Source organism: Ranitomeya variabilis, chromosome 5 (assembly GCF_051348905.1).
Source record: "Ranitomeya variabilis isolate aRanVar5 chromosome 5, aRanVar5.hap1, whole genome shotgun sequence".
Taxonomy (NCBI): Eukaryota; Metazoa; Chordata; class Amphibia; order Anura; family Dendrobatidae; genus Ranitomeya; species Ranitomeya variabilis.
Genome location: NC_135236.1, coordinates 131011239 through 131037660, shown reverse-complemented (window position 1 = coordinate 131037660; position 26422 = coordinate 131011239). Strand labels below are relative to the sequence as shown.

The following is a 26422-nucleotide window of genomic DNA, read 5'->3' as shown; positions in this document are numbered from 1 at the left end:
CTACATAGCTTGTTCTTTTTAGTGGCAATATATGGTTGTCAAACTTGGACGATAAAGAAAGAAAACAGAAGAAGAATCAACGCTTTCAAACTGTGGTGCTGGAGAAGGATGTTATCAATATAATGGATGCCAAGAAGAACAAACAAAACAATTTAAGAAAACAGTAAACACTGGAGTTGGACATCATGGTCCGAAGAATAAAAGGAACAAGGTGAAGAGGAAGATCAGCAACCTTACTGCTTGATACTGTAAAGATTACGGCAGAGAAGATCCTGGTGGACCTATCTAGGCTTGCACAAGATTGATCTTCCTACAAATTGTTCATCCGTGAAGTCGCCATGGATCAAGATCGAGTCGAAGACTGTTAATAAAAAGTGCCTTTATATTGTACGCATGGTGCCTAAAGGTATAACCTAATGCAGCATATTTGGTGCACTTTTATAAATCTGTTCCATCTATCTTAATGTGGATGATTCTAGAGCAGATGCATGAATGTTTACAAACCATATTCATATGTATGTTCACAAAAACTTCTGAAACATGAGTCAACATAGCCTTAGCAGGATGGCCTACCCATTAAATATCATCATTGACTCACTTGTTAAATCGCCCACCACTTGGGAAGAGATTTCACAGATACACATACAGATTCCCAGTGATAAGGATCATCTCCAAAATCATATTGACATAGTAGCTTATCGTATATGCAAATTGTCTAACCGGAGAAAAAGAGGACTTAAACTCTATACACCTGTAGGAAGTAGCGATCCTACAAGTCACAATCAACCCTTTAACGAGTCGTGCAATATGACTTAGGATAAAAGCCAAATCAATATCTCAATTCACAGACACGGTGTTTCGGGCTGTTGGCCCTCATCAGTGTGAAGCATGAGAACTGATTTGGTTAGGTGAGAGGCTATGGACTGGGGTCTAAGGTCTCCGTATGGAGAGTGACATACCAGCTGGCTTTTATCCTAAGTCATATTGCACAACTCATTAAAGCGTTGATTGTGACTTGTAGGATCGCTACTTCTAATAGGTGGCGCTATAGAGTTTAAGTCCTCTTTTTCTCAGAAGAGGCAATTTGCATATTTAATTTCCCAGAGGAGCATTGCACGGCGAATAAGCCTCCTTACTTTGACAAGCCAGCTGGTATGTCACTCTCCATAAGGAGAAACGTTACCCTTAGACCCTAGCTTATCTTAGTAAGTCAGCATAAGACCCTCTGAAAGTCTGAACAGCTGGATCTATCAATGTGATAAATGATTATAGATCCTGATACCAGACACATTTGCCTTTGTCTGGGCAGCGTGACATATTGGTATATAATACAAGTCCCATGTTGACCTGAAGAATTTACCTATTTTGTATTAAAATCTAGAATGTAAAAAGGATTATTGCTAATATGCATCATGATATTATATTCTCTATTCCTTACTAATCCAGCTTTTTGCATGTGTATGTTTTAGACCATGGCTATGCTGCGAGCTATTGTGAATCAAAGCCATCTGGTCCTATCTGATGCCAACGCCTCAGCCCTGGGGTTTCCAAGCCCCTGGAGAGAACCTACATTTACAGCAGCTGCCAAAGTGCGTGTGGGCATTACCTGTTGCTTTTTCCTCATTGCATCGTGTAGTAATGTGGCTGTACTATGCAGCATTAGTGGGAAACGATGCAAATCTCATCTCCGAATCCTTATTCTCAGCCTCTCTGTGGCTGACCTGCTGGTTACCTTTTTGGTTATGCCATTGGATGCAATATGGAATGTGATGGTGCAATGGTACGCAGATGAACTTTCCTGCAAGATACTTAACTTTGGGAAGCTATTTGCTATGTATTCTGCTGCATTAGTGCTTGTGGTAATCAGCCTTGACCGCCACTGGGCCATTCTGTACCCACTAAGCTTTACAAGTGCCGGGCAACGCAACCGGATCATGCTATGGATTGCTTGGATCGGCAGTCTTCTCCTGGCATCACCACAGGTAAAGATGAAAATGATTTTCTTTAATAATTATGGTTCCTGTTGTTATTTTAAATTGATATTTACACAGACGTTTGCAATTTAATGAATATTCACAATATTTGTCACATTTAAGATTAATTCGCACAACTATATAACGGATGTATTTTCTTGCTCTTAATGCGGCACCAGTTTGGGTAAGTAACTGAAACATACAGTATATGATCATATTTGCTCTGATCATGAGACCTGCAGTCAGACAAAGATTTGAGGACCTAATACAGGTGATAAAGTACAGCCACTATGATGTCATGTGAATTAGCCCCTAAGACTGCCACCCAGCCAGTAAACCTCAACTACCAATCATATCAGAAGGTCAGTACCAGCAAAAGTCTCTGAAAAGAATAAAGTACAACATACAGTCATGACAGTGACATTTTACAGATGAGCAAATTAATCAAGTAAAATTGAATTATACTTTAGTTTTAAAAAATCAATATTCTTCAGAATATAGTTGTTTTTCAATTCAGACCACGCAAATTCAGCGAAATGGTCATCTGCTGAATCACAGAGGGCCATGGAAATGGTTAAAAAAAATAATACTTACCTCATTGCTCATCTGTCCCACAAACCGGTCCTCTACTCCTCTAATTATTCTTTTTGGCCACTCTGCCTATTTTCTACGGTTTCTTGTGGCTCGGGTAATCCTCAGAGGTCACCACGCACTGAGATGTTGCGAGCATGTCGTAGCATCATGAATTACAACTCAAGTCACCCATGTGACCGCATGGCGCACAGTGACCTTTGAGGCCTAGCGGACTTGGAAGATTCCTCCTGGATTGAAGATACCAGAGGCAATGGGTATGTCGGCCGAAGGGTAAAAGATGAAGCGTGGAAGACTGAAAAGCGAGATGCAATGACGATGAGATAGGTGAGCAGTGAAGTGGCATTCAGTTCGCTATTAATTGAAATTCCCTGTAAAATTCATGTGATTTGGCCAATTCAAATTTTGTGAGATGTTCTCATCTCTATCGCAGACTTTTAGTGAACGCATGTTTCAGTCATTTTGGGTTTGACATGCTAAGTCACTGGGAATAAACCTGTCAGTTGTTACAAAGGATACAGTGGGTGAGGAAAGTATTCACACCCCTTAAAATATTTCACTCTTTGTTTCATTGCATCCATATGGTAAATTCAAAAAAGTTCATTTTTTCACATTAATGTACACTAGGCACCCCATCTTGACTGAAAAAAAACAGAAATCTAGAATGGGGGGTGATTTGAACTTTTATATTTTTTTAATTTTTTATATTTTTAAAAACAATTTTTTTTGCTTTTGGCATGCTTCAATAGTCTCGATAGGAGACTAGAAGCTGCCATAGCCCGATCAGCCCTGCTACATAGAGGCGATGTTCAGATCGCCTCTATATAGCAGATTTACTGACTTGCTATGAGTGCCGACCACTGTTTAGCGCTCACAGCAAGCCGTCACTGTCAACCATAGAGGTCTCCAGGAGACCTCAGGTTGTCATGTCAACACACCGGTGACCCGCGATCACGTGACGCGGGTCACCGGTGTGCGTATTTCCAGCCCGATGAACAGAAGCGCGATTTAAATGATGCTGTCAGAGTTTGACAGCGGCATTTAACTGGTTAATAGCCATGGGTCAATCACGATTCCACCTGCAGCTATTGCAGGAACATGTCAGCTGTTCAAAACAGGTGACATATCCCCTGAAAGATGTGAGCTCACCGCCAGAGCCAAAATCAAAGGGAGGGAGACCGACATCGACTATTACGCCCGACGTCCGTAAGGGGTTAAAAAATGTTTGTTTTTTTAAAATAAATTTTGCATTTGAAAAAAAAGTACGTATCACAAGTCAGTATGTAACAGACATATTTAGTCTCACTGTAATCGTTACAATCTATTTAACCCCTTTCTGACATGCGCCGTACTAGTACTACTCTGTGGGAGGTATATTGCCACAAACAACAGTACTAGTACTGCGCACTGATCACGTGGCCTCACGTTGAGTGCCGTGGCAATTGAGTACGGGTGTCAACTGTATGTGACAGCTGACACACTGCAGCAGCAATGCCCACAAATTTGGTATTGCCGCATCCATAATGATCTGCTCTATAAAACTATCCCACTAGTTAACCCCTTCAGTGAACACCGTAAAAAAAAGGTGCAAAAAACACTGTGTAATAATTATAGTGGATAACTCAGGAGACTCTTTGCGTGGAACAAGACAACTACAGGACACAGTTTTATAAGTGGTAAAGTCTATATTATCACACGGTGATTCAAACAGGTGCAGAGAGAAACTCAAGTCCACAACACTTGGTGTAAATATTAAACGCAGCTTAGCAGTCTATATGAAACTTCAGAAGAAAATGCAATCAAGCAGAAAGTCTATGAAGCATAGTTATTCTTGAGGATACTTGACACGAATAAATCCTTGTCTTATTCCAAACACAGATAGATAAGCTTATAAGGCAGTTCAAATCATATCTTAGCTCAACCAGGGAGGCCTGGTTAATAGTCTCAGGTTTTTGCAGAGCAGAAGCAGCTTACATGTCCAGCAAATGCAGATGGAAGTAAACACGAGCAGCAGATGAAGGAGGATTACTGGAAACTGGTGTATGCAGCAGGAACTCAGAGCAGAGTAGCAGGATCACCACACAGGTTCACAGGAGCAGGTATATAGCCAGGGAGTAATCAGAGGTCAGGAGCTGGATGCAAGGCAGAATACTCTAGCACAGACTGAAGGCTGGGGTGGAGTTTTATAGCAAGAAGACACAGTGCACATGAGACCAAAGACGCCATCTTGGAAAAGGGCAGTAATGCACAAAAGGTAAAAAATGTTCAGAGTCCTGACATTAATCCCTCCTTAGAAGCAGCCTCAGGACGATCCTGGACCTGGTTTCTCAGGGAATCTCTGATGAAAACAAGAAATCTTCTGTTGGGCATTGATGTTTTCCACAGGTTCCCAAGAGTCTTCCTCAGGAGGATATCCCTGCCATCTTATCAGATATTGGAGCCGATTCCTGTGAATTCTGGAATCAATAATTTCCTCCACCACAAATTGTTCTTGCCCATCAATCACCACAGGCTGCAGAGGTGGCACAACACATCCCTGGAAGGTATTAGGAGATACAGGCTTTAGTAAAGATACATGAAAAACTGGGTGTACCTTCATATTCCTAGGCAGCTTCAGCTGGCAGGCCACAGAGCTCACAATACCGTTGATCTTGAAAGGGCCAATGAATTTCTGATAATTATTATATGAAAATTCGGCTAACGGCAGCAACTCCAACCAATCATCCTGGAGATGGCTGACATAGCATCTTAGATATTGCTCCAGTGTCTGGTTGGTACGCTCAGTCTGACCATTTGTCTGGGGATGGTAAGCGGAAGAGAGACAGACATTAATATTGAGTGCAGAGCAAAACCCCTTCCATAATCTTGAAGTGAACTGTACTCCACGGTCAGAGATGATCTCATCCGGAACCCCATGCAACCAAAAGACATACTGTATAACCAAGTTCGCTGTATCTTTAGCTGTGGGGAGGCCGGTGCATGGAACAAAATGAGCAGCATTAGTCAGGCGATCAACTACCACCATGATTGTATTCATGCCCCCCGATGTAGGCAGCTCCACAATAAAGTCCATTGATATAGACCCTCAAGGGCGTGATGGAAAAGGTAATGGTTGTAGAAGACCCGTAGGTGCCACATGAGGAGTCTTGTAACGGGCACATACCTCGCAAGAGAGAACATAGTCCTTGGTATACTTCAGGCAAGTTGGCCACCAGAAGAATCGGCTCAGGAACTCTTGTGTCTTCTGTACCCCCCTGTGACCAGCCAACTTGGAGTCATGTACCAACTTAAGGATCTGCAGACGGACGACCTCAGAGACGTAGATACGTCGATCTCTGAACCACATGCCACCCTTAAAGACAAGATTAATATCCACAGGTAGGTTGGCCAGAAATACATCACCGTCATAGGCCTCCCTGCACTCCTTCCACAAGTCCTGATCGTGGATAACTCCGATGAAATTGGCATCAGATAGAATGGTCTTGGACAGGTACGGAATCCGCAGCATGGATTCGGGATAAAGCATCAGCCTTCCCATTACGAGAACCTGGACGGTACGAGATAACAAGGTTAAATTGATTTAAAAATAAGTTCCCCACGAGCCTGATGAGGAGAAAGACATCTAGCGGATCTAAGGAACTCTAAATTGCGATGGTCAGTTAGCACTATGATCTGTTGTGCAGCTCCTTGCAGATGATGCCTCCATTCTTTGAAAGCCGCAATAATAGCCAGCAATTCCTTGTCTCCCACATCGTAATTCTTCTCTGCTGAGGTTAGTCTACGGGAAAAGAAAGCACAAGGATGTAGCAGACTCTTCTCTCCAGTTCTTTGGGAGAGAATAGCCCCCAAAGCATTATCAGAAGCGTCCATCTCCACAATGAATGAAAGTGTTGGATCTGGGTGTATCAACAGCTCTGCTGATGTGAAACAGATCTTAAGCCGATCAAAAGCTTCTTGAGCCTGTGATGACCATTTAAAGGGCTTTTCCTTCTTTGTCAAGGAAGTAATGGGACGGACAATATCAGAAAAATTTTGAATGAAACGTCTGTAGAAATTTGCAAAACCAATAAAACGTTGGACCTCCTTAACGTTCTTGGGTACCGGTCAGTCAAGGATAGCCTGAATCTTGCCAGATTCCAGGTTCAGCCCCTGGGGAGACATGATATAACCTAATAACTGTATCTCAGAACAATGGAACTCGCACTTCTCCGGCTTGATATACAGATGGTTCTCTTTCAGACGTCTTAAAACAGTTTTGACATGTTCTTCATGTTCCTGCAGAGAGTCAGAAAAGATTAGAAAATCGTCCAAATAGATCACCACAAACTGGTCCAACAAATCTCTGAAAATGTCATTAGCAAGGTGTTGAAATGTTGCAGGGGCATTACAAAGCCCGAAGGGCATCACGAGATATTCAAAGTGTCCATACCGGCATCGGAATGCTGTCTTCCACTCATCCCCTGGACGAATACGCACCAAATTATAAGCCCCACGAAGATCCAGTTTCGAGAACACCTTAGCATGGCGAACTCTTTCCAGTAATTCGGGAATCAGAGGCAAAGGGTAATGATTTCGTACGATTACCTTATTGAGTTCCCGATAGTCAACACAGGGTCTCAGGGTCCCATCCTTCTTTTTTACAAAAAATATCGGTGCCCCTGCTGGTGAGGAAGAAGGACGTATGAAGCCTTTGGCCAGATTTTCATCAATATACTCCTTTAAGGCTTGAAGCTCAGGTGCCGCCAAAGGGTATACGTTACCAAAAGGAATAGCTGCCCCAGGAAGCAGCTCAATGGGACAGTCATAATGCCTGTGTGGAGGAAGCTGATCTGCATTCTTCTTGTCACACATGTCAGAGAACTCTTTATATGCTGGAGGTAAAGAAAATACCTGTACATGTGGTTCCGTAGCCGTGGACTCAGGGACAGCTTCTGTTAACGCTGAGTTGCTCCTTGTTGGAAAGATAATCTCCTTGGTCTCCCAGTTGATAATTGGCTTCTGAGAACGCAACCAAGGAATGCCTAAAATCACAGGAAAATGAGAAGAAATTAGCAAGAAAGAAAGTTGCTCCTGATGATTATGCTCCAACAAAATTTCAAGGGGTACGGTCTCCTGATCCACAGGCCCAGAGATTAAAGGTGACCCATCCACTGTTTCCATGGTAATTGGAGAGGCTCTTTGCTGAATTTCAATACCATGTTCTATGGCAAATGCGATATCCATGAAATTGCCACCTGCACCTGAGTCAATCATAGCTGCACTGGAAATCCACTGTCCTGAACACAGGATCTTAATATGGAGAGAACAGTGAGAGTTCTTCTCCTTCAGCTCCTTGGGGGGGTGAAGTCATAGAAAGTGAATGGAATACAGCGTTTAAAGGCAGGCTATATTCAGAAATGTCAGATTCATCATCACAGTTGTCATACTCCCCTACTACTGCTAGCACCTTGTTAGGTCGTCTAGGACACTTAGGACAATTGATCAAGAAGTGGTCAGACTGGCCGCAGTAGAAACATAGACTTTCACGAAGGCGATGCTCCCGGCGCTCATTGATCTCGCGCCTCTGAACGGAATCAATTTGCATGGGCACCTCCTCCACCTCCCGAGAGGTTTTACCTGCAGGCTCTTTGGAAAAGTTAGAAATACGGTTATATGCAGCAAATTTCTCCTGCCTACGCTCAGTAAGGCGAATGTCTATGCACACACAATGCTGTATAAATGTCTCTAGCTCTTGTGATGACTCAGAGCGAGCTAGTTTATCTTTTACAATACTAGAAAGACTCCTTTTAAAAATAGGCAATTGTGCATAACTGACCCAATTGGTATCTACCGCTAATCTCCTGAATTCGTAGCATACTCAATAACAGAACGTTTAGCCTGGCGAAAAGACAACAAAGCAGATTCAGCGGTTGCACAGCGATTAGGGTCATCAAACATTAATGCCATAGCGGCCAAGAAATTATCCAAGTTATTTAACCGTGGGTCACGACACTCAATCATTGGATTCGCCCAGGCAAGCGCTCGTGAGGTCAGTAACATTATTACACACAATACTTTGGATCTATCAGTAGGAAAACGGTCAGCATGCACATCAAAATATAGCATACATTGACTCACAAAGCCACGAAATTTGTCGCGATCACCATTAAATCTGAATGGGGGCAACTTAGGTGGGATAGCTGGTGGCGGTTGCCCAGAGGGTAAAGTCACTTGTGCAGCTATTTGCGTGCTTATGTCCTGAAAAGCCCATCCATACTGGGACTCTATGCCAGAAGTTTGTTTTCCTGGGCTGCCATGCGGTTGCTTAAGTCCTGCAAAGTTTGTCCAAACACTTGTTGATTGTGTTCAAAGCTTCCAAACTTCTTTTGCAGACCTTCCACATCTTTCTGCAGTGATCTAATTATGGAAAATACCTGCTCTAATCTCCTTTCTGCAGTCATTGTTCCAGCAGTCTCCTTTTTTTTATGGCTAGAGTATCCTGTAATAATTATAGGGGATAACTCAGGAGACTCTTTGCGTGGAACAAGACAACTACAGGACACAGTTTTATAAGTGGTAAAGTCTATATTATCACACAGTGATTCAAACAGGTGCAGAGAGAAACTCAAGTCCACAACACTTGGTGTAAATATTAAACGCAGCTTAGCAGTCTATAGGAAACTTCAGAGGAAAATGCAATCAAGCAGAAAGTCTATGAAGCACAGTTATTCTTGAGGATACTAGACACGAATAAATCCTTGTTTTAGTCCAAACACAGATAGATAAGCTTGTAAGGCAGTTCAAATCATATCTTAGCTCAACCAGGGAGGCCTGGTTAATAGTCTCAGGTTTTTGCAGAGCAGAAACAGCTTACATGTCCAGCAAATGCAGATGGAAGTAAACACGAGCAGCAGATGAAGGAGGATTACTGGAAACTGGTGTATGCAGCAGGAACTCAGAGCAGAGTAGCAGGATCACCACACAGGTTCACAGGAGCAGGTATATAGCCAGGGAGTAATCAGAGGTCAGGAGCTGGATGCAAGGCAGAATACTCTAGCACAGACTGAAGGCTGGGGTGGAGTTTTATAGCAAGAAGACACAGTGCACATGAGACCAAAGACGCCATCTTGCAAAAGGGTAGTAATGCACAAAAGGTAAAAAATGTTCAGAGTCCTGACACACTGCTTTATTACCGTACCACCAAACCAAAAGTGCAATAAAACACAATCAAAAAGATGGATGTAAATAAAAATGGTACCGCTGAAAACGTCAACTTGTCCCACAAAAAACAAACTGCAACACAGATCAATCATCAGAAAAATAAAAAAGTTATAGCTTTCAGAATAAAGCGATGCAAAATAATTATTTTTTCTATAAAATAGTTTTTATTGTGTAAAAGCGCCAAAACATAAAAAAAGATACAACTGTGGTATCACTGTAATCTTACTGACCCGAAGAACAAAGCTGTCTTATCAATTTTACCACACGCAGAACGGTATAAAAAAAAACAACAATTGCTGGTTTTTGTTCATTCTGTCTCCCAAAAATCGCAATAGAAAGCGATTAAAAAAATGTCATGTGGCCGACAATGGTACCAATAAAAATGTCAGCTTGACCTGCAAAATACAAGCCCTCACATGATAGTCGGCCGAAATATGAAAAAATTATATCTCTCAAAATATGGTGACTAGTTTTCGCAATAAAAAGCGTCTTTTAGTGTGTGACAGCAGCCAAACATAAAAACCCAATATAAATATAGTATTGCTGTATTCACACCAACCCAAAGAATAATATCACCTAATCACTTATACCGCACAAGGAATGGCAAAAAAATAAATGAAACCAATTCTTCACATTCTGTTGATTTTTTTCATTCTGCCTCCCAAAGATCGCAGTAAGGCTTGACTCACAATTATCCTGCGCTCTGCGCTAAGCGCTTGCACTGAGGTTTCTGTGTAAATCTCTGAAATACATGATTCAGATAGAACCCCCAGTGGAAGATTCCCTATAATGAGGCAGATGGAGGCACCTTGGGTGATCCGGCGGTGTTTGTCTTTTTAGGATTGCATAAAAGTGCCGTCGGCCACAGTTTTGTACACTTCTGAAAAAGACAACACTGAACATAGGCCATATGGAGTCCAGAGTAAATCTGCTGCCTCATTATAGTGAATAGACCTCTCGAGGGATTCGTCTGTCATGTCACTAAGAGATTTCGTTGGAAACCCCAAAGTGCTCAGCGTAGAGCGCCAGATAAATGTGATCCCTAACGTTTTGTAAAATGTTCCCAATAAACGCTTCAACTAAATCCCCAAAAAAAGAAGTCCCCACTCTGATCTGTTATCTATTAATGGAAATATAGGTGGCTTCCACCTTACTGGTACCACAAAAGCTCTGTAAAAGCGAAATGGCTTCATGCTCCCCAAAAGAAAATCGGCAAATTCTGCGCTCCCAATTCAAAATGCCCCCCTCCCTTCTGAGCCCCAGTGTACCTAAAGAACATTTAGTGCCCACATGTTTGGCATTTCTGTAGTGATGAGACCCTGCCCAATTTACAGGTGTGTGTCTCCAGAAGCATGAGCTGGGCATAATGTACTGGTGACTGCAACAGCAGTTTGCATTTTTCACTCAGCAACATCCACTGCTGCCTGTTTCTGGAAAACACCCATGGAGTCAAAATTGTCACTACATCTGTAGATAAATTCCCAAAGGGCTGTAATTTCCAAAATGTGGTCACTTGTGGGGGATTTCCACTGTTTAGGCACATCAGGGGCTCTCCAAACGCTACATGGCATCCGCTAATTATTCCAGTAAATTTTGCAATCAAAAAGTCAAATGATGCTCCTTCCCATTCAAGCCCTGCCGTGCACCCAAACAGTAGTATTCCCCCACATATAGGGTATCTGCGCACTCAGGCGAAATTGCACAACAAATTGTATGTAGTAATTTCACCTGTTACCCTTTGAAAATGCAAAATTTGGAGCTAAAAAAGATTTATCTGGGAAAAATGTGATTTTTTTTATTTTCATGGCTTAACGTTATAAACTTCTGTTAAGCAACTGTGGGTTCAAGGTGCTCAATACACATCTAGATAAGTTCCCTAAAGGGGTCTTGTTTCAAAAATGGTATCACTTGTGGGGGTTTCCACTGTTTAGGCACATCAGGGGCTCTCCAAACGCAACATGGCAACTGCTAATTATTCCAGCATATTTTACATTCACAACAGTTGTTTTCCTCCACATATTGGGTATCTGCACACTCAGGAGAAATTGCACAACAAATTTTATGGAGCAATTTCTCCTGTTACCCTTATGAAAATGCAACATTTGGAGCTATAGAAGATTCATCTGGGAAAAATGTGATATTTTTTCATGGCTTCACGTTATAAACTTCTGTAAAGCACCTTAAAGCTGCTCAATACACATCTAAATAATCCCTAAGGGGTTTAGTTTCCAAAATAGTGTCACTTGTTGGGCGTTTCCACTGTTTAGGCACATCAGGGGCTCTCCAAACGCGACATGGCGACTGCTTATTATGCCAGCAAATTTTACTTTCAAAAAGTGAAATGGTGCTTCTTCCCTTCCAAGCTCTGCTGTGTGCCCAAATAGCAGATTTCCCACACATATGGGGTATCGGCATGCTCAGGAGAAATTGTACAACAAAATGTATGGTCCATTTGTTTCTGTTACCTTTGCAAAAGTAAAAAATATTAGGTCTAAAAGAAAATTTTTGTGAAAGAAAAGTACATGTTTATTTTTTTCTTCCACATTCCAAAAATTCCTGTGAAGCACCTGAAGGGTTAATAAACTTCTTGAATGTGGTTTTGAGCACCTTGAGGGGTGCAGTTTATAGAATGGTGTTATTTTGTGGTATTTTTTGTCATATAGGCCCCTCAAAGTCACTTCAAATGTGAGATGGTCCCTAAAAAAATGGTTTTGCAAATTTTGTTGTAAAAATGAGAACTCGCTGGTCAAATTTTAGCCCTTATATCTTCCTAACAAAAAAAAATATGTTTCCAAAATTGTACTGCGGTTAAGTAGGCATGTAGAAAATGTTATTTATTAACTATTTTGTGCAATATGACTCTCTGGTTTAAGGGCATAAAAATTAAAAGTTTGAAAATTGCAAAATTTTCACATTTTTTCAAATTTTCCATTTTTTTTTCCAAATAAATGCAAGTCATATCAAAGAAATTTTACCACTATCATAAAGTACAATATGTCATGAGAAAACATTCTCAGAATCACCGGGATACATTGAAGCATTCCAGAGAAATTACCTCATAAAGTGACAGTGGTCAGAATTGTAAAAATTTTGCCTGGTCAGGAAGGTGAAAACATGAATAGACAGGATGTGAGCACTACTGGAGAGGGTGCACAGGTAGGTTCCCACACCATACGTATAGATAAATAGAACCTAGCACTCAACTTAAGTATATGTGATGCACTCAAATGTACTCGTAGTACCACGAAACGTTTCGGTCATAACAGACCTTCATCAGTTACTACAGTGTTAGAAAATAAATACATAAGTCAAACATAATACAGAAACAAAAAAAACAAGAGAACCAAATAAAGTATATACAAAGGAATGAAAAAATGGTCATATTAGAATCAGAATAGTATTATCCATATTTGCTTACGAAATCTCAGGGCATCCAGTGAAAGAGAGGTAAATGAGTAGAAAAAACGCTCATACTGTAAATCCGTTACAGCGCAATCTGTAACCACAATGAATATCTATAGTATGGGACAAATAGGTAGATAAGGCCATAGTGAATGGAGTGAGGGAAGAGGGGCAGAATACCTGTTCAATGAAATGTATATGGTCATCAAGTTGCATAAGGGGAGATCCGTACTGTAAAAGCCAAAATCAAGTTTGTTACAGATATGTAGTGATCATATCCCTATAGATAACTGATAGAGAGAACTGAGGCATGCAACGAATTACCTTCTTGATGGAAGACAGTGTCCAAGTATAGACGCGGTGTCCACTGCTAGTCTGTGAGGATGGTGGCGTGTGCACTGGTAGATGTTGCAGTACGGTGTTTTATAGGGCTAAAAAGCCGGCAGAACCGCTCGCCATCGGGACCGGAAGCAACGTCACCTGAAGATGGCCATGGGATCCATAAGCTCAATGTTGTTCATTCCATCCACAGGAAATGACATGGGCGGGAGGAGTAACAAGCATCACATGTCTCTTGTTGCTGTTGTAGCACTATACTGTGAACATTGAGAGTGACGCGGTGATGAGAGAGTTCTTAGCTTAGATGGATATCTAAAATGAAAAGGTGAAAATAGGTTTTAGACCTACCGGTAATTATGTTTCCGGAAGTCCATCCTGACAGCACCATGTGCAGAATATAACTGGTCCTGCCCAGGTTGCGGCCCTGCAGATCTGCTCTATTGAGGATCCCACTCTCCGCCCAGGAGGTAGAGACTGCTCTAGTTGAGTGGGCCCTCAGGCCCTCAGGGGGAAAGATCCCTTCTGACTGATAAGCCAGAGAGATAACCGAGGTAATCCATCATGCAATGGATGCTTTAGAGACTCTCTTAACTTTGTTTTTACCCCCAAAAAGGAAGAACAAGTTATGGTCCTGTCTCCAGCTACCATAGGCTTCTAGGTAGTCAATAACTATCTGTTTGCGGTCCAGAGCATGTAGGGACTGCTCTTTTCTATTTGAGGGATTTGGACAAAAAGAAGGTAATACTATCTCCTGGTTCAGGTTTTGACAGGAAGCTACCTTGGGTACAAAGACGGGATCTAATTTTAACACTATCCAATCCTCCCATATCAGGAGATATGGGTCCTTGGTAGAAAAAGCTTGGATTTCCCCCACCCGTTTAGCTGTGGTAATGGCCACTAAAAACGCTGTCTTTAACGTTCGGGTTGAGATGGGCATTTGTTCGTCTTGGACGTAAGGGTCTCTACACAAAGGCTTAAAAACTAGGTTCAAATTCCAAGGAGGGGTCAGTTGTCTAATTGTAGGACGCAATCTCTGCACTTATCTAACAAACCTTATTATCCATGTGTGAGAGGCCAGAGGGTAGTCAAAGTAACTGCTTAAAGCCGATATTTGAACTTTTAGAGTGCTGGGTCTAAGCATCTTATTAAACCTGGCCTGTAGAAAGTCCAAGTCCCCAGGGATGTTTGGAGAGCCCGCCAGAGGGTCGGACCTGCCACCCTCCAAACAGAACCTCTTCCAGATTTCACAGTATATGGCTGATGTAACTGGCTTTCTGCTAGACTAGATAGTGGTTATGACCTGCTCCAACAGACCCCAAGCTCTCAGGATGTCTCTCCCAGAATCCAAGCCGAAAGGTGTAGTTTCCCCGGGTTCAGGTGGAAGACTGGACCCTGATGGATTACGTCCTCCTTCTGATGAAGCAGTATTGAATCTTCTACTGTCATTGCTCCTAGTAGAGGGAACCAGCTTCTCCTTGGCCAGAATGGAACAATTAGGAGAACCTCTGCTCGATCTTCCTGGATCTTCCTGAGGACGGCAGGAATGAGCGCTACAGGTGGAAATGCGTAGAAGAGGCACCTGTCTCATGTCTGGCTTAGCACCTTGATGGCCTCTGGAGCATCCAGCGGGTTCAGTGAATAAAACTTGGGCACCTTTGTGTTCTTCCTGGTCATAAACAGGTCTATCCGTGTGGTCCCCTAGAGATGGCACAGATGCTCGAACACCACTTTTTTCAGCTCCCATTCTGTAGGCCAGATCCTCCACCTGCTCAGGTAGTCTGCTATCACATTCTGAGAACATTCGAGATGAACTGCCGATATTGAAATGACCGTATTCTCTGCCCAAGAGAAGATTTTCCTCGCTAGATCCTGGAGTGCTTGGTGTCTGGGTCCCCCCTTGGTGTCGCAGGAAGGAAATGGTCATCATGTTGTCTGAGAGGATCCTGATATGCTGATTCCTCAATTGTTCCTGATTCTGCCTTAGAGCTTCCCAAGCGGCGTAGAGTTCTCTGTAGTTGGAGGACCTGTGACAAATTTCTTCTGGCCATCTGCCCTGAAGGATTCTTCCCTTTAGATGAGCTCCCCATCCCCATTCGCTGGCGTCTGTGGTGATTACCACGCATGGGGAGCGATCCACTGTATGCTCACTTGTGGCTTCCGGGTCGAGTCCACCAGAGTAATGACCTTCTTGCCACTGGGGATACGGGCATCATCTTGTCGAGAGAGGATTGCTGTCAATCCCAGACAGACAGGATGTTTCTCTGCAGCCTTCTTGAGTGGGATTGTGCCCACCGGACGCAAGGAATGCAGACTGTCATAAGGCCCAATACCTTCATGGCTGATCTGATGGAGACACAGTCTTTTAACATGTCTCTGACTCTGCTCTGTATTACCTACTGCTTCTCTGCTGGTAAAAAGGATTTTCTGCACCTGGAATTCAGCAGTACCCCCAGAAACATTTTCCTGGTGTCTTGTGTTAGGTCTAACTTCTGAGAGTTGATTGACCAACCGAGGAATTCCATCATAGAGATGGTCAGATTTCTGTACCAGTGTCAGGACTCTGAACATTTTTTACCTTTTGTGCATTACTGCCCTCTTCCAAGATGGCGTCTTTGGTCTCATGTGCACTGTGTCTTCCTGCTATAAAACTCCACCCCAGCCTTCAGTCTGTGCTAGAGTATTCTGCCTTGCATCCAGCTCCTGACCTCTGATTACTCCCTGGCTATACACCTGCTCCTGTGAACCTGTGTGGTGATCCTGCTACCCTGCTCTGAGTTCCTGCTGCATACACAAGTTTCCAGTAATCCTCCTTCATCTGCTGCTCATGTTCACTTCATCTGCATTTGCTGGACATGTAAGCTGCTGCTGCTTTGCTATAACCTGAGACTATTAACCAGGCCTCCCTGGTTGAGCTAAGATATGATTTGAACTGCCTATAAGCATATCTATCTGTGTCTGGACTAAGACAAGGATTTATTCGTGTCAAGTATCCTCAAGAATACTGTGCTTCATAGACTTTCTGCTTGATTGCATTTTTCTCTGAAGACTGCTAAGCTGCGTTTATTATTTGCACCAAGTGTTGTGGACTTGAGTTTCTCTCTGCACCTGTTTGAATCACCGTGTGATAATATAGACTTTATCACTTATAAAACTGTGTCCTGTAGTTGTCTTGTTCCACGCAAGCAGTCTCCTGAGTTATCCCCTATAATTATTACAACCAGATCAGTTCTTCTGACGATCTTGCCACCAAGAGGAAGTCGTCCAGGTACGGTACTATAACAACCCCCTGGTTTCTTAGGTAGGTCACCACTTCTGCTATTTATTTGGTGAAGACTCAGGGAGCCGAGGCCAGGCCAAAGGGAAGGCACTGAAACTGGAAGTGGCAGGTGGAATCCAGGAGATCTACTGCGAATCTTAGGAAACTTTGACACGCCGGGTGAATAGGGACCTGGTAATAAGCCCTTTCCAGGTCGGGAGTACATATCAGTGCATCTTTGTCTATGGGGTGAACGGTAGATCTTATGACTCCATCCTGGACCTCTTGTATCTGACCCAGGTATGGTACGGGCATCTCCTGACGGCTTTATTATGGAAAATAGGGATGAGTAATGGCCCCTGCCCACCTCTGTCGAGGGAACTGGGATTATGACCCTTGAGCTGGCCAGCTGTTTCAAGTCCGCTAACATGGCGGATCTTATCGACACTGTAGTGGGAGCGATGTACCTTTCTGCAAGAGGGGAGGTAAACTCTATTGAGTATCCTTCTGCAATAGTCCTGAGGACCCATTGGCTTTGGGTAACCTGGCACCAGTTTAACACAAAGTGACTGAGTCTCCCCCCTATCGGAATGGCATCATTGTTTTCTATAACATGAACCTGATCCAAAGAAGGAGCTCCTACTCTTTCCTCCTCTCCCATAGTAACTGCTGTATGAACCCCTACTGACTCCTGTATTGTGATTGTTTCCTGTTGGGGCCTCCCCTCCGAAAGGACTGGTTCCTTTTACATATATCTTCTGGGAACCATTTCGTCTTATCAGAAGCCAGCTCTAATATATTATCCAATGCTGGCCCGAAAACCCTTTCCCCAGAAAAGGGAATGAGACACAACTTGGTCTTGGAAGCATTATCTCCAGAACAAAACTTTAGCCAAATAGCTCTGCAGGCCGCGTTGGAAAGGAAGCTATTCCTAGCTGCGAATCTAACTGATTCAGCTGATGTATTAGCCAGAAAAGAAGTAGCCGATTTCATTAATGGGAGGGTGGTCAAGATGTCATCTCTCGGGGTCTTGTTGGATAACTGATCCTCTAATTGAACCAACCATAAGAACATTGATCTAGCCACAGATGTTGCAGCTATATTTGTTCAAATTAAGGCCACGGAAGACTCCCAAGTCCGTCTTAGGAGGATGTCGGCCTTTCTGTCCATTGGGTCTCTCAGGCTTGAAGAGTCCTCAAAAGGGAAAGAGGTCTTCTTAGCCACCTTGGCGACTGGCACATCGATCTTGGGGATTTCCTCCAAGACCTTTATGTCGTTAGGATCAATGGGGAGACGGCTTTTGAAGTCCTGGGACAACACCAGCCGTTTCTCAGCATTTTCCCACTCTTCCCGCACCATGGTCTGTATGTGCTCACTGATTGGGAATACCCGCTGTCTTTGTGCTCTAAGGCCCCCGAACATTAGGTCCTGTCTGGACTGCGGCGTGGGGTCCTCCTCTATCTGCATTGTGTCTCTCACTGCCTGTACCAGCTCGTCTGTGTCTTCGGCAGAAAGTAGGTATTTCCTGCCCCTCTCCTGATTGTCCGTCAACATTTCGCCCTCTTCCTCCTAGTCAGATTCCAGGGGTTGGGACTCCTCCTTAGAACTTTGCGCCATCTCCCACCTAGGCCTTTTAGGACATGGGCCTGGACTGGGAGGCTGGGGATGAGAAAGGCTAGATATGGAGGCTGGTACTTCCTCCCGGATGAGGGACCTCATTTCTGACAATAGGGAAGGCTGTTCCTCCCTTACAATCCTGGTTGCACAGACATCACAGAGGGTCCTGTTATAGGTGTCAGGGAGCTTCATATGGCAGATGGGGCATCGCTTAGACTTTACTGCAGCTTTGCGTGACCGCTTGGGCGTAGGCAGGGGCGTAGCTGGGGCTCCCTTGTCCTGCATATTGCAAGAGAGGGACAAATTAGGCTGGGGCCGACCACCGCTGGGGATATGGTTTAGGTGACCACCGGGGCTGGGGAACTTCTGCGCACAGCACACTTATCTCACCATCCTGGTCCATTTTGCCCGGCTTTTCCATACTGCCACCATACGCCCTGTGCCCTGCGAGATCCAGGAACTCAGTCTGGACTTGCTTGTGTTCTGCGTTTCTCCTGGAACGCATGCCGACCTTAGACACTGCCGGTGACATCACCGGAAGTGCGAAGTCCTTCTGGTGTGCAACTTCCGGCAGAACCCCGCCGGCCGGTGTCCGAACCGAGAGCCTCCCGCCGGGAGGAGTGTCTCACCCAGGAGCACGTCTGCTCGACTGGTCTTTGGGGCAGAGGGACTCCCCACTGGGGAGTTTCGCCCTGGGCCACTTGACAGGGGGAAAGCTCTTGGACCAGCCGCACGATCCCCCTGAGCCCGGAAAGCTGCTGCTGCTTCTCTAGTGTGTCCCTCCATGCAGGGACAGGAAAAACACTGAGGAAAGGGGGCAGGGTGGGACCTTTTAACCTCTCATGTGCTTTCCTGTCCCTGTAAGGAGGTCGACCTCCATGGTGCTGTCAGAAGGAACGTCCTGGAAAACAGGCTTTGGAGTGAAGGGACTAATACAGTGATCAGATTATTTATGGTTATAAGTAAATGGTGTAAAAATGGTGATTAGAGGTTTTTTTTCCCTTTATGTCCATTAAAAATGAGGCCATATTCATATGTAGTGAAAATTTTTTGGTTTTTTAACGCTTTTTTTCTGCCCGTTATCTCCCAGTGTCCGTACCACACAACGAAATGAGAATATTCTCTGGGTTTTTATTGTGTTGCCCTTTCCCCCTAATTTGATCTGATTCTGGTGTAGATTTGAAGCAGCATTTTTAATGCCTTTTTATTAGTACAGTAAAGCTTTAATTCAACTGTACACTTAAAAATGAAATGGTGTTTTTTGCATACATTTATTTTAGAAGCTTATAGATATAAAATACACCAAAACTGCACAGTTCAGCAGTGTCTTTAGATTTATAGTAGGCGGCGTTTTCATGAAATCACATGCACTTTGCTTGGATAGCTACTTTTTTTGCACAGAAATTTTGCTGCATTTAATTGTCCAAGCAAATTGGATGTGATTTCATAAAATCTGCACCCCCTGTGTGTCTAAAGACGCTGCTGAACGAACTGTGTGGTCTTGGTGCTTTTTTTCTCTATAGGCTTCTATGGGTAGCCTGATAAAACGCATGTAAAAAACTTATTGTCCTACAAGTATAAGGAAGCCAATGCCAAGTGTTATGAAAAACGTTACATTCTTTATTAAACATATAGTACACAAATAAATGTCAAATAACTGGGGATACAAATACAAAAATAACTATATACACAGGGAGTATATTTGTGTTGAATCAAGTGATTTATGCATAACATTCCTATTTCATTTAAACCAGCTGACCCATGCTCAAGAGGTAGAATTAGATAATAAATAATTAATTAAAATATGTGGGCCAAGAGGATGAACAGGGAGTCACATGGGAGCAGTAGACTTGCTAGACCAGCCTTATTGGTAATGATAATACAGGTTATTTCCATAGGAGTCACTGTGCATAAAGAAATACCCCTTCCTGCAATAAATCCATATGATTTTTACATTAACATGATTGTGCTTAAATAGCTCAGAGACTTAGTAGTATATTCCAGGGACTTATATGCCAGCTGTTTCTCTCTACTTTGCCACAACCCAGCTTTAACCCCCAAGGGGGGTTTGCATGTTAATGACCAGGACAATTTTTAAAATTCTGACCACTGTCCCATTATGAGGTTATAACTCTGGAACGCTTCAATGGATCCCAGTGATTCTGATACTGTTTTCTTGTGACATACTGCACTTCACATTAGTGGTAAAATTTCCTTGACATTACTTGCGTTTATTTGTGGAAAAAAAATGGAAATTTGGTGAAAATGTTTAAAATTTCACAATTTTCCAACTTTGAATTTTCATGCCCTTAAATGACAGAGATGATATGTCACACAAAATACTTAATAAGTAACATTTTCCACATGTCTACTTTACATCAGCACAATTTTGGAACCAAAATTTTGTTTTGTTAGGGAGTTATAAGAGTTAAAAGTTGACCAGCAATTTCTCATTTTTACAACACCATTTTTTTAGGGAACACATAACATTTGAAGTCACTTTGAGAGGTCTATATGATAGAAAATACCCAAGTATGACACCATTCTAAAACTGCACCCCTCAAGGTGCTCAAAACCACATTCAAGAAGTTTATTAACCCTTCAGGTGTTTCACAGGAATTTTTGGAATGGTTAAACAAAAATGAACATTTAACTTTTTTTCACAAAAAAATTACTTCAGATCCAATTTGTTTTATTTTATCAAAGGTAATGGGAGAAATTGGACCTGAAATGTTGTTGTACAATTTGTCCTGAGTGCGCAGATACCCAATATGTGTGGGGAACCACTGTTTGTGTGCATGGCAGAGCTCGGAAGGGAAGGAGCGCCGTTTGACTTTTCAATGCAAAATTGACTGGAATTGAGATAGGACGCCATGTCGCGTTTGGAGAGCCCCTGATGTGCCTAAACAGTGGAAACCCCCCAATTCTAACTCCAACCCTAACCTGAACACACCCCTAACCCTAATCCCAACCCTACCCATAACCCTAACCACATCCCTAACCCGAACATGCCCCTAACCCTAATCCCAACCCCAACCACACCCCTAACCCCAACACACCCTTAACCCCAACACACTCCTAACCCTAATCCCAACCCTAACCACACCCCTAACTCCAACACACCCCTAACCCTAATCCCAACCATAACCCTGACACACCCCTAACCCTAATCCCAACCATAAATGTAATCCAAACCCTAACTCTAACTTTAGCCCCAACCCTAACCCTAACTTTAGCCCCAACCCTAACTGTAACCCCAACCCTAACTTTAGCCCTAACCCTAATGGGAAAATAGAAATAAATCATTTTTTTTAATTTTAGTATTTTCCTCTAACTAAGGCGGTGATAAAGGGGGGTTTGATTTACTATTTATAGCGGGTTTTTATAGCAGGTTTTTATATTTGGCAGCTGTCACTAAAAGACGCTTTTTATTGCAAAAAATAGTTTTTGCGTCACCACATTTTGAGACATAAAATTTTTCCATATTTTGGTCCACAGAGTCATGTGAGGTCTTATTTTTTTTCGGGACGAGTTGACGTTTTTATTGGTACCATTTTTGGGCATGTGACTTTTTTGATCGCTTTTTATTCTGATTTTTGTGAGGCAGAAGAACAAAAACCAGCAATTCATGAATTTCTCCCCCCGTGAGCACGGCTGATCGCCTATGACGTACTATCCCGTCCATGGGAATTAAGTCCCAGGTCACATGGACAGGATAGTACATCCAATGGCAGAAAGGGGTTAAAGCTACAGTCTTGATCAACAAGTCTCATTTACTTGTTCAGCAGTTCCGCTTGCTATTTCTTCAACAACTGATGCCCTGGAACTCCCATTCGGGATGCACTAGTCAGCATCTCTTAGCCCTGTTTAGGCCCATTACCTTTCAGCATTACAAGCCCAAGGTCTCATGGCTAGGAGTCTTCTCCTAGGACCCATATAGGGAAGGCCACTCTGTCTCTCTGTCACCTATCCTCAGGATCTCTCTATCCCTCCTGTTTGGACTCCTTATTTAGAGTCACCCTTGTAAGTGGCACTGCCCAGTATGTACTCCAGACCCTATTTGTCTTCAAAGCAGGAATTAATCACTCTCCCTTAACATTAGCACCTTCCCACTATGGGCTAGTCCGAACTATTAAGTGTCTCTGTCCCTGTAGTCTGCTGCTGGGCAGATCTTCCTTACAAACATGCATAATAACACATTATTTACAAAACAATGCAATTGGTGTCGTCACAGATAGGAACGCAATAGACATTGTCCACCACCCTTACATTTGTCCCCTCTTTAACATTATCATTCTTGACCATTTGCACACCTGGATGACACCAAAGCACAAAACCACATACAGTGACAAGCAAAAGGGTAACAATGGTGGTGGAAAATCTTTTTCTTCCTATATAGTACAAAATTCAACCTGTCCTCACATTTCCTAATAGCTCAGTGTGTTATTAGGTTGATTGCTAAGTGAAAGGTCACTAGTTCAGGAGCAGCCATGAAGACGATTTCCCAAGAAACGAGAAACAGCATCATGCCGCTCATTGATAGTTCTCCCTCTGCCAAGAAAATTGCTAAACTGCATCATGTGAGTTCCATGAAGGTTGGAAAAATACTAAATGAAGTCTTTCCATCCATTCAAAAGCCAAGAGGTGTACATACAGGCAAAATATCGGTGTCAACAAGTTTGCTCATCATAAAGTCTATCAGTCCTGGTGCGTCAAACACAGCAATGGAGGTGGCTTGTATGTTTTGTAATAGTGAGATCACAGACATCCATGCAAGCACCTTGCGGCACACATTATACAAGTCTGGAACGGTGGCTTGAAAAAAGGTTAAGATTAAGAAGCCAGGCTCAAATTCAATATTATCATAAGTAGCATTGGCTCAAGTTTGGAAAAAAGTATGAAAAATGGACAGTAGAAGATTGAAAATGGGTGATTTGCAGCGATGAGATGAAAGTCAATACACTAGACTCTGATGTGCAAATAGGTCTGGAAGAATCAAGGGAGAGATGTGCTAACAGATAGAGAAATTGAAAGAACTGTCAAGTCTGGTGGAGGAAGCCTGATGATATGAGGTTGTTTCACAGCCAAAAACATCGGATACTTGGATACTTGATAAGGATCAATGGTGCTCTCAATGCTGAGCTATATGTGAGTATCCTACAAGATGAGTTACTTTGTACACTTGAGTACTATTTGTATGAAAAGAACGACATAGTGTTCCAGCAGGACAAAGACCCGAAGCATACATCGAGATTTACACAGAAATGGTTCAATGACAATGAAGGAGAGGTGCTAGATTGGCCCCTACTGATCCCAGACCTCAACCCAATTGCAAACTTGTGGATAGAATTGAAGAAAAAACTACATACACGCAAGTGAGTTGACCAGTATGCACCAACTTTGGGAACGTGTAGAAGAGACCAGGGATCAAATTTTGGGTGAGACATTCTTGAATCTGATCGAGAGGATGCCCAGAAGGATTCAGGCAGTGTTAAAAGCCAAAGGTGGGCTTACTATTGGGCAAGCCCCCCCAAAAATGGAGACACAAAGCGCAAAATAGGGTCTTATCCTACAGATAACCAAGAGAGCTTTCTTGGAATTGGTCACCTGATTTTGTTGAATGGAGAGCATGTAGAGATTTCGGCTTCTGCAGATCCACAAGCCGTTCAACAGCCGTATGACTTGATAAACTGTATAGGAAGTATGGGTTAAATCCATGTTGCCTTAATAATGAGGTTTCAAAGGATGATGATATTAGATGGTGGTTTATTCAATGCATTTCAAGGTCAGTGCGACCCCTTCTTCAGGAAATTCCACATACAACATCAAGGTAAGCTTACAGAATACTCACAAAATAATAAAATTAAATATTAGATTTTTAGGAGAAAACAGTAACAATGCAGTGACAAGAATCTGCTTAACTAATCATATGCTAAATAGTTACAAGTCAAATTTATGTGAGATAGTTAAGATAATTGTCTATAAAATGGTGGTAGTCTCACGTTCGAAGCAGTAGTGGATGGTGAGATATGGAAACTGAAATGTAACATTTCAAAACATTGCTACCCTTTTGCTTGTCACTCTACATAACTCTAAGAACGGTAACCTCTCTTTCAGAGGGCAAGTGGTGTCCTTCACTCGTTTTGGTCAACATGGAACCAGTCCTACTGGGTTAGGACCCAAGAAACATAGAGTCCAATGTTATGACCCCAATGGCAGAGGGTCTCAAAAGTACATACCAAGTCTGCAAACATAAAAAACCAGCTCATAGGGCAGTGGTAACTGGGCTAACCGTATATCTAATCCTAGCACCACAAATAGCAGCAGCCGGGGAACGTGCCTACGTTGGTTCTAGACGTCTCGCGCCAGCCGGAGAACTAACTAACCCTAGAAGGGAAAAGATAGACCTTTCTTGCCTCCAGAGAAACGACCCCAAAAGTTGGATACAAGCCCCCCACAAATAATAACGGTGAGGTAAGGAGAAAAGACAAACGTAAGAATGAACTAGATATTTAGCAAAGAGAGGCCCACTGACTAATAGCAGAATATAGTAAGATGACTTATACGGTCAGCAAAAACCCTATCAAAATTTCCACGCTGGATATTCAAGAACCCCCGAACCGTCTAACGGCCCGGGGGGAGAATACCAGCCCCCTAGAGCTTCCAGCAAAATCAAGAATCACATTTAGTACAAGCTGGACAGAAAATAAGAGCCATACAAATAACCAAAAAACAAGGAAGCACGACTTAGCTTAATTTTGCAAGAACCAGGATCAGCAGACAGGAGCAAACAGAAAGGATCTGATTACAACGATGCCAGGCACTGGACTGAGAAACCAGGAAGCTTATATAGCAACACCCCTGGACTAACGACCCAGGTGGGTGCCAAACTGAGAAAGACAATCCCAGAGTCATATCACCAGTGACCACAAGAGGGAGCCAAAAAAGTCTAATTCACAACAGTACCCCCCCTTTAAGGAGGGGTCACCGAACCCTCACCAAGACCACCAGGGCGATCAGGATGAGCAGCGTGAAAGGCACGAACTAAGTCGGCCGCATACACATCAGAGGCAACCACCCAGGAATTATCCTCCTGACCATAGCCCTTCCACTTGACCAGATACTGAAGCCTCCGCCTGGAGAGACGAGAATCCAAGATCGTCTCCACCACGTACTCCAACTCGCCCTCAACCAAGACCGGAGCAGGAGGCTCAACAGAAGGAACCACAGGTACAACGTACCGCCGCAACAAAGACCTATGGAACACGTTGTGAATGGCAAACGACACCGGAAGATCCAAGCGAAAGGACACAGGATTAAGGATTTCCAATATCTTGTAAGGACCGATGAAGCGAGGCTTAAATTTAGGAGAGGAGACCTTCATAGGAACAAATCGAGAAGACAGCCATACCAAACCCCCAACACGAAGTCGGGGACCCACACCGCGGCGGCGGTTGGCAAAACGCTGAGCCTTCTCCTGTGACAACTTCAAGTTGTCCACCACATGATTCCAGATCTGCTGCAACCTATTCACCACGGAATCTACCCCAGGACAGTCAGAAGGCTCCACATGTCCCGAGGAAAAACGGGGATGGAAACCAGAGTTGCAAAAAAAAGGCGAAACCAAAGTAGCGGAACTAGCCCGATTATTAAGGGCAAACTCAGCCAACAGCAAGAAGGTCACCCAATCATCCTGATCTGCAGAAACAAAACACCTCAAATAAGCCTCCAGAGTCTGATTAGTTCGCTCCGTTTGTCCATTAGTCTGAGGATGAAAGGCAGACGAAAACGACAAATCAATGCCCATCTTAGCACAAAAGGATCGCCAGAACCTGGAAACAAACTGAGATCCTCTGTCAGACACAATATTCTCAGGAATGCCGTGTAAACGAACCACATTCTGAAAGAACAAAGGAACCAGATCGGAAGAGGAAGGCAGCTTAGGCAAAGATACCAAATGGACCATCTTGGAAAAGCGATCACATACCACCCAGATGACAGACATGCCCTGAGACACCGGAAGATCTGAAATGAAATCCATGGA

The 26422-nt window shown here is 43.2% G+C and overlaps 2 protein-coding genes across 2 annotated transcripts in view; one reads left to right on the top strand and one right to left on the bottom strand.

Annotated features, from left to right (window-relative positions):
* LOC143775317 (acyl-coenzyme A thioesterase THEM4-like) overlaps window positions 1-26422 on the bottom strand; it is a 494072-nt gene that overhangs the window by 397025 nt on the left and 70625 nt on the right. The window lies entirely within an intron of this gene.
* LOC143775316 (gonadotropin-releasing hormone II receptor-like) overlaps window positions 1-26422 on the top strand; it is a 112228-nt gene that overhangs the window by 31083 nt on the left and 54723 nt on the right. The window contains exon 3 of the mRNA XM_077263311.1: window positions 1470-1982. Within this exon, the coding sequence (XP_077119426.1) occupies window positions 1470-1982 (513 nt within the window). The remainder of the gene's footprint in view (window positions 1-1469; window positions 1983-26422) is intronic.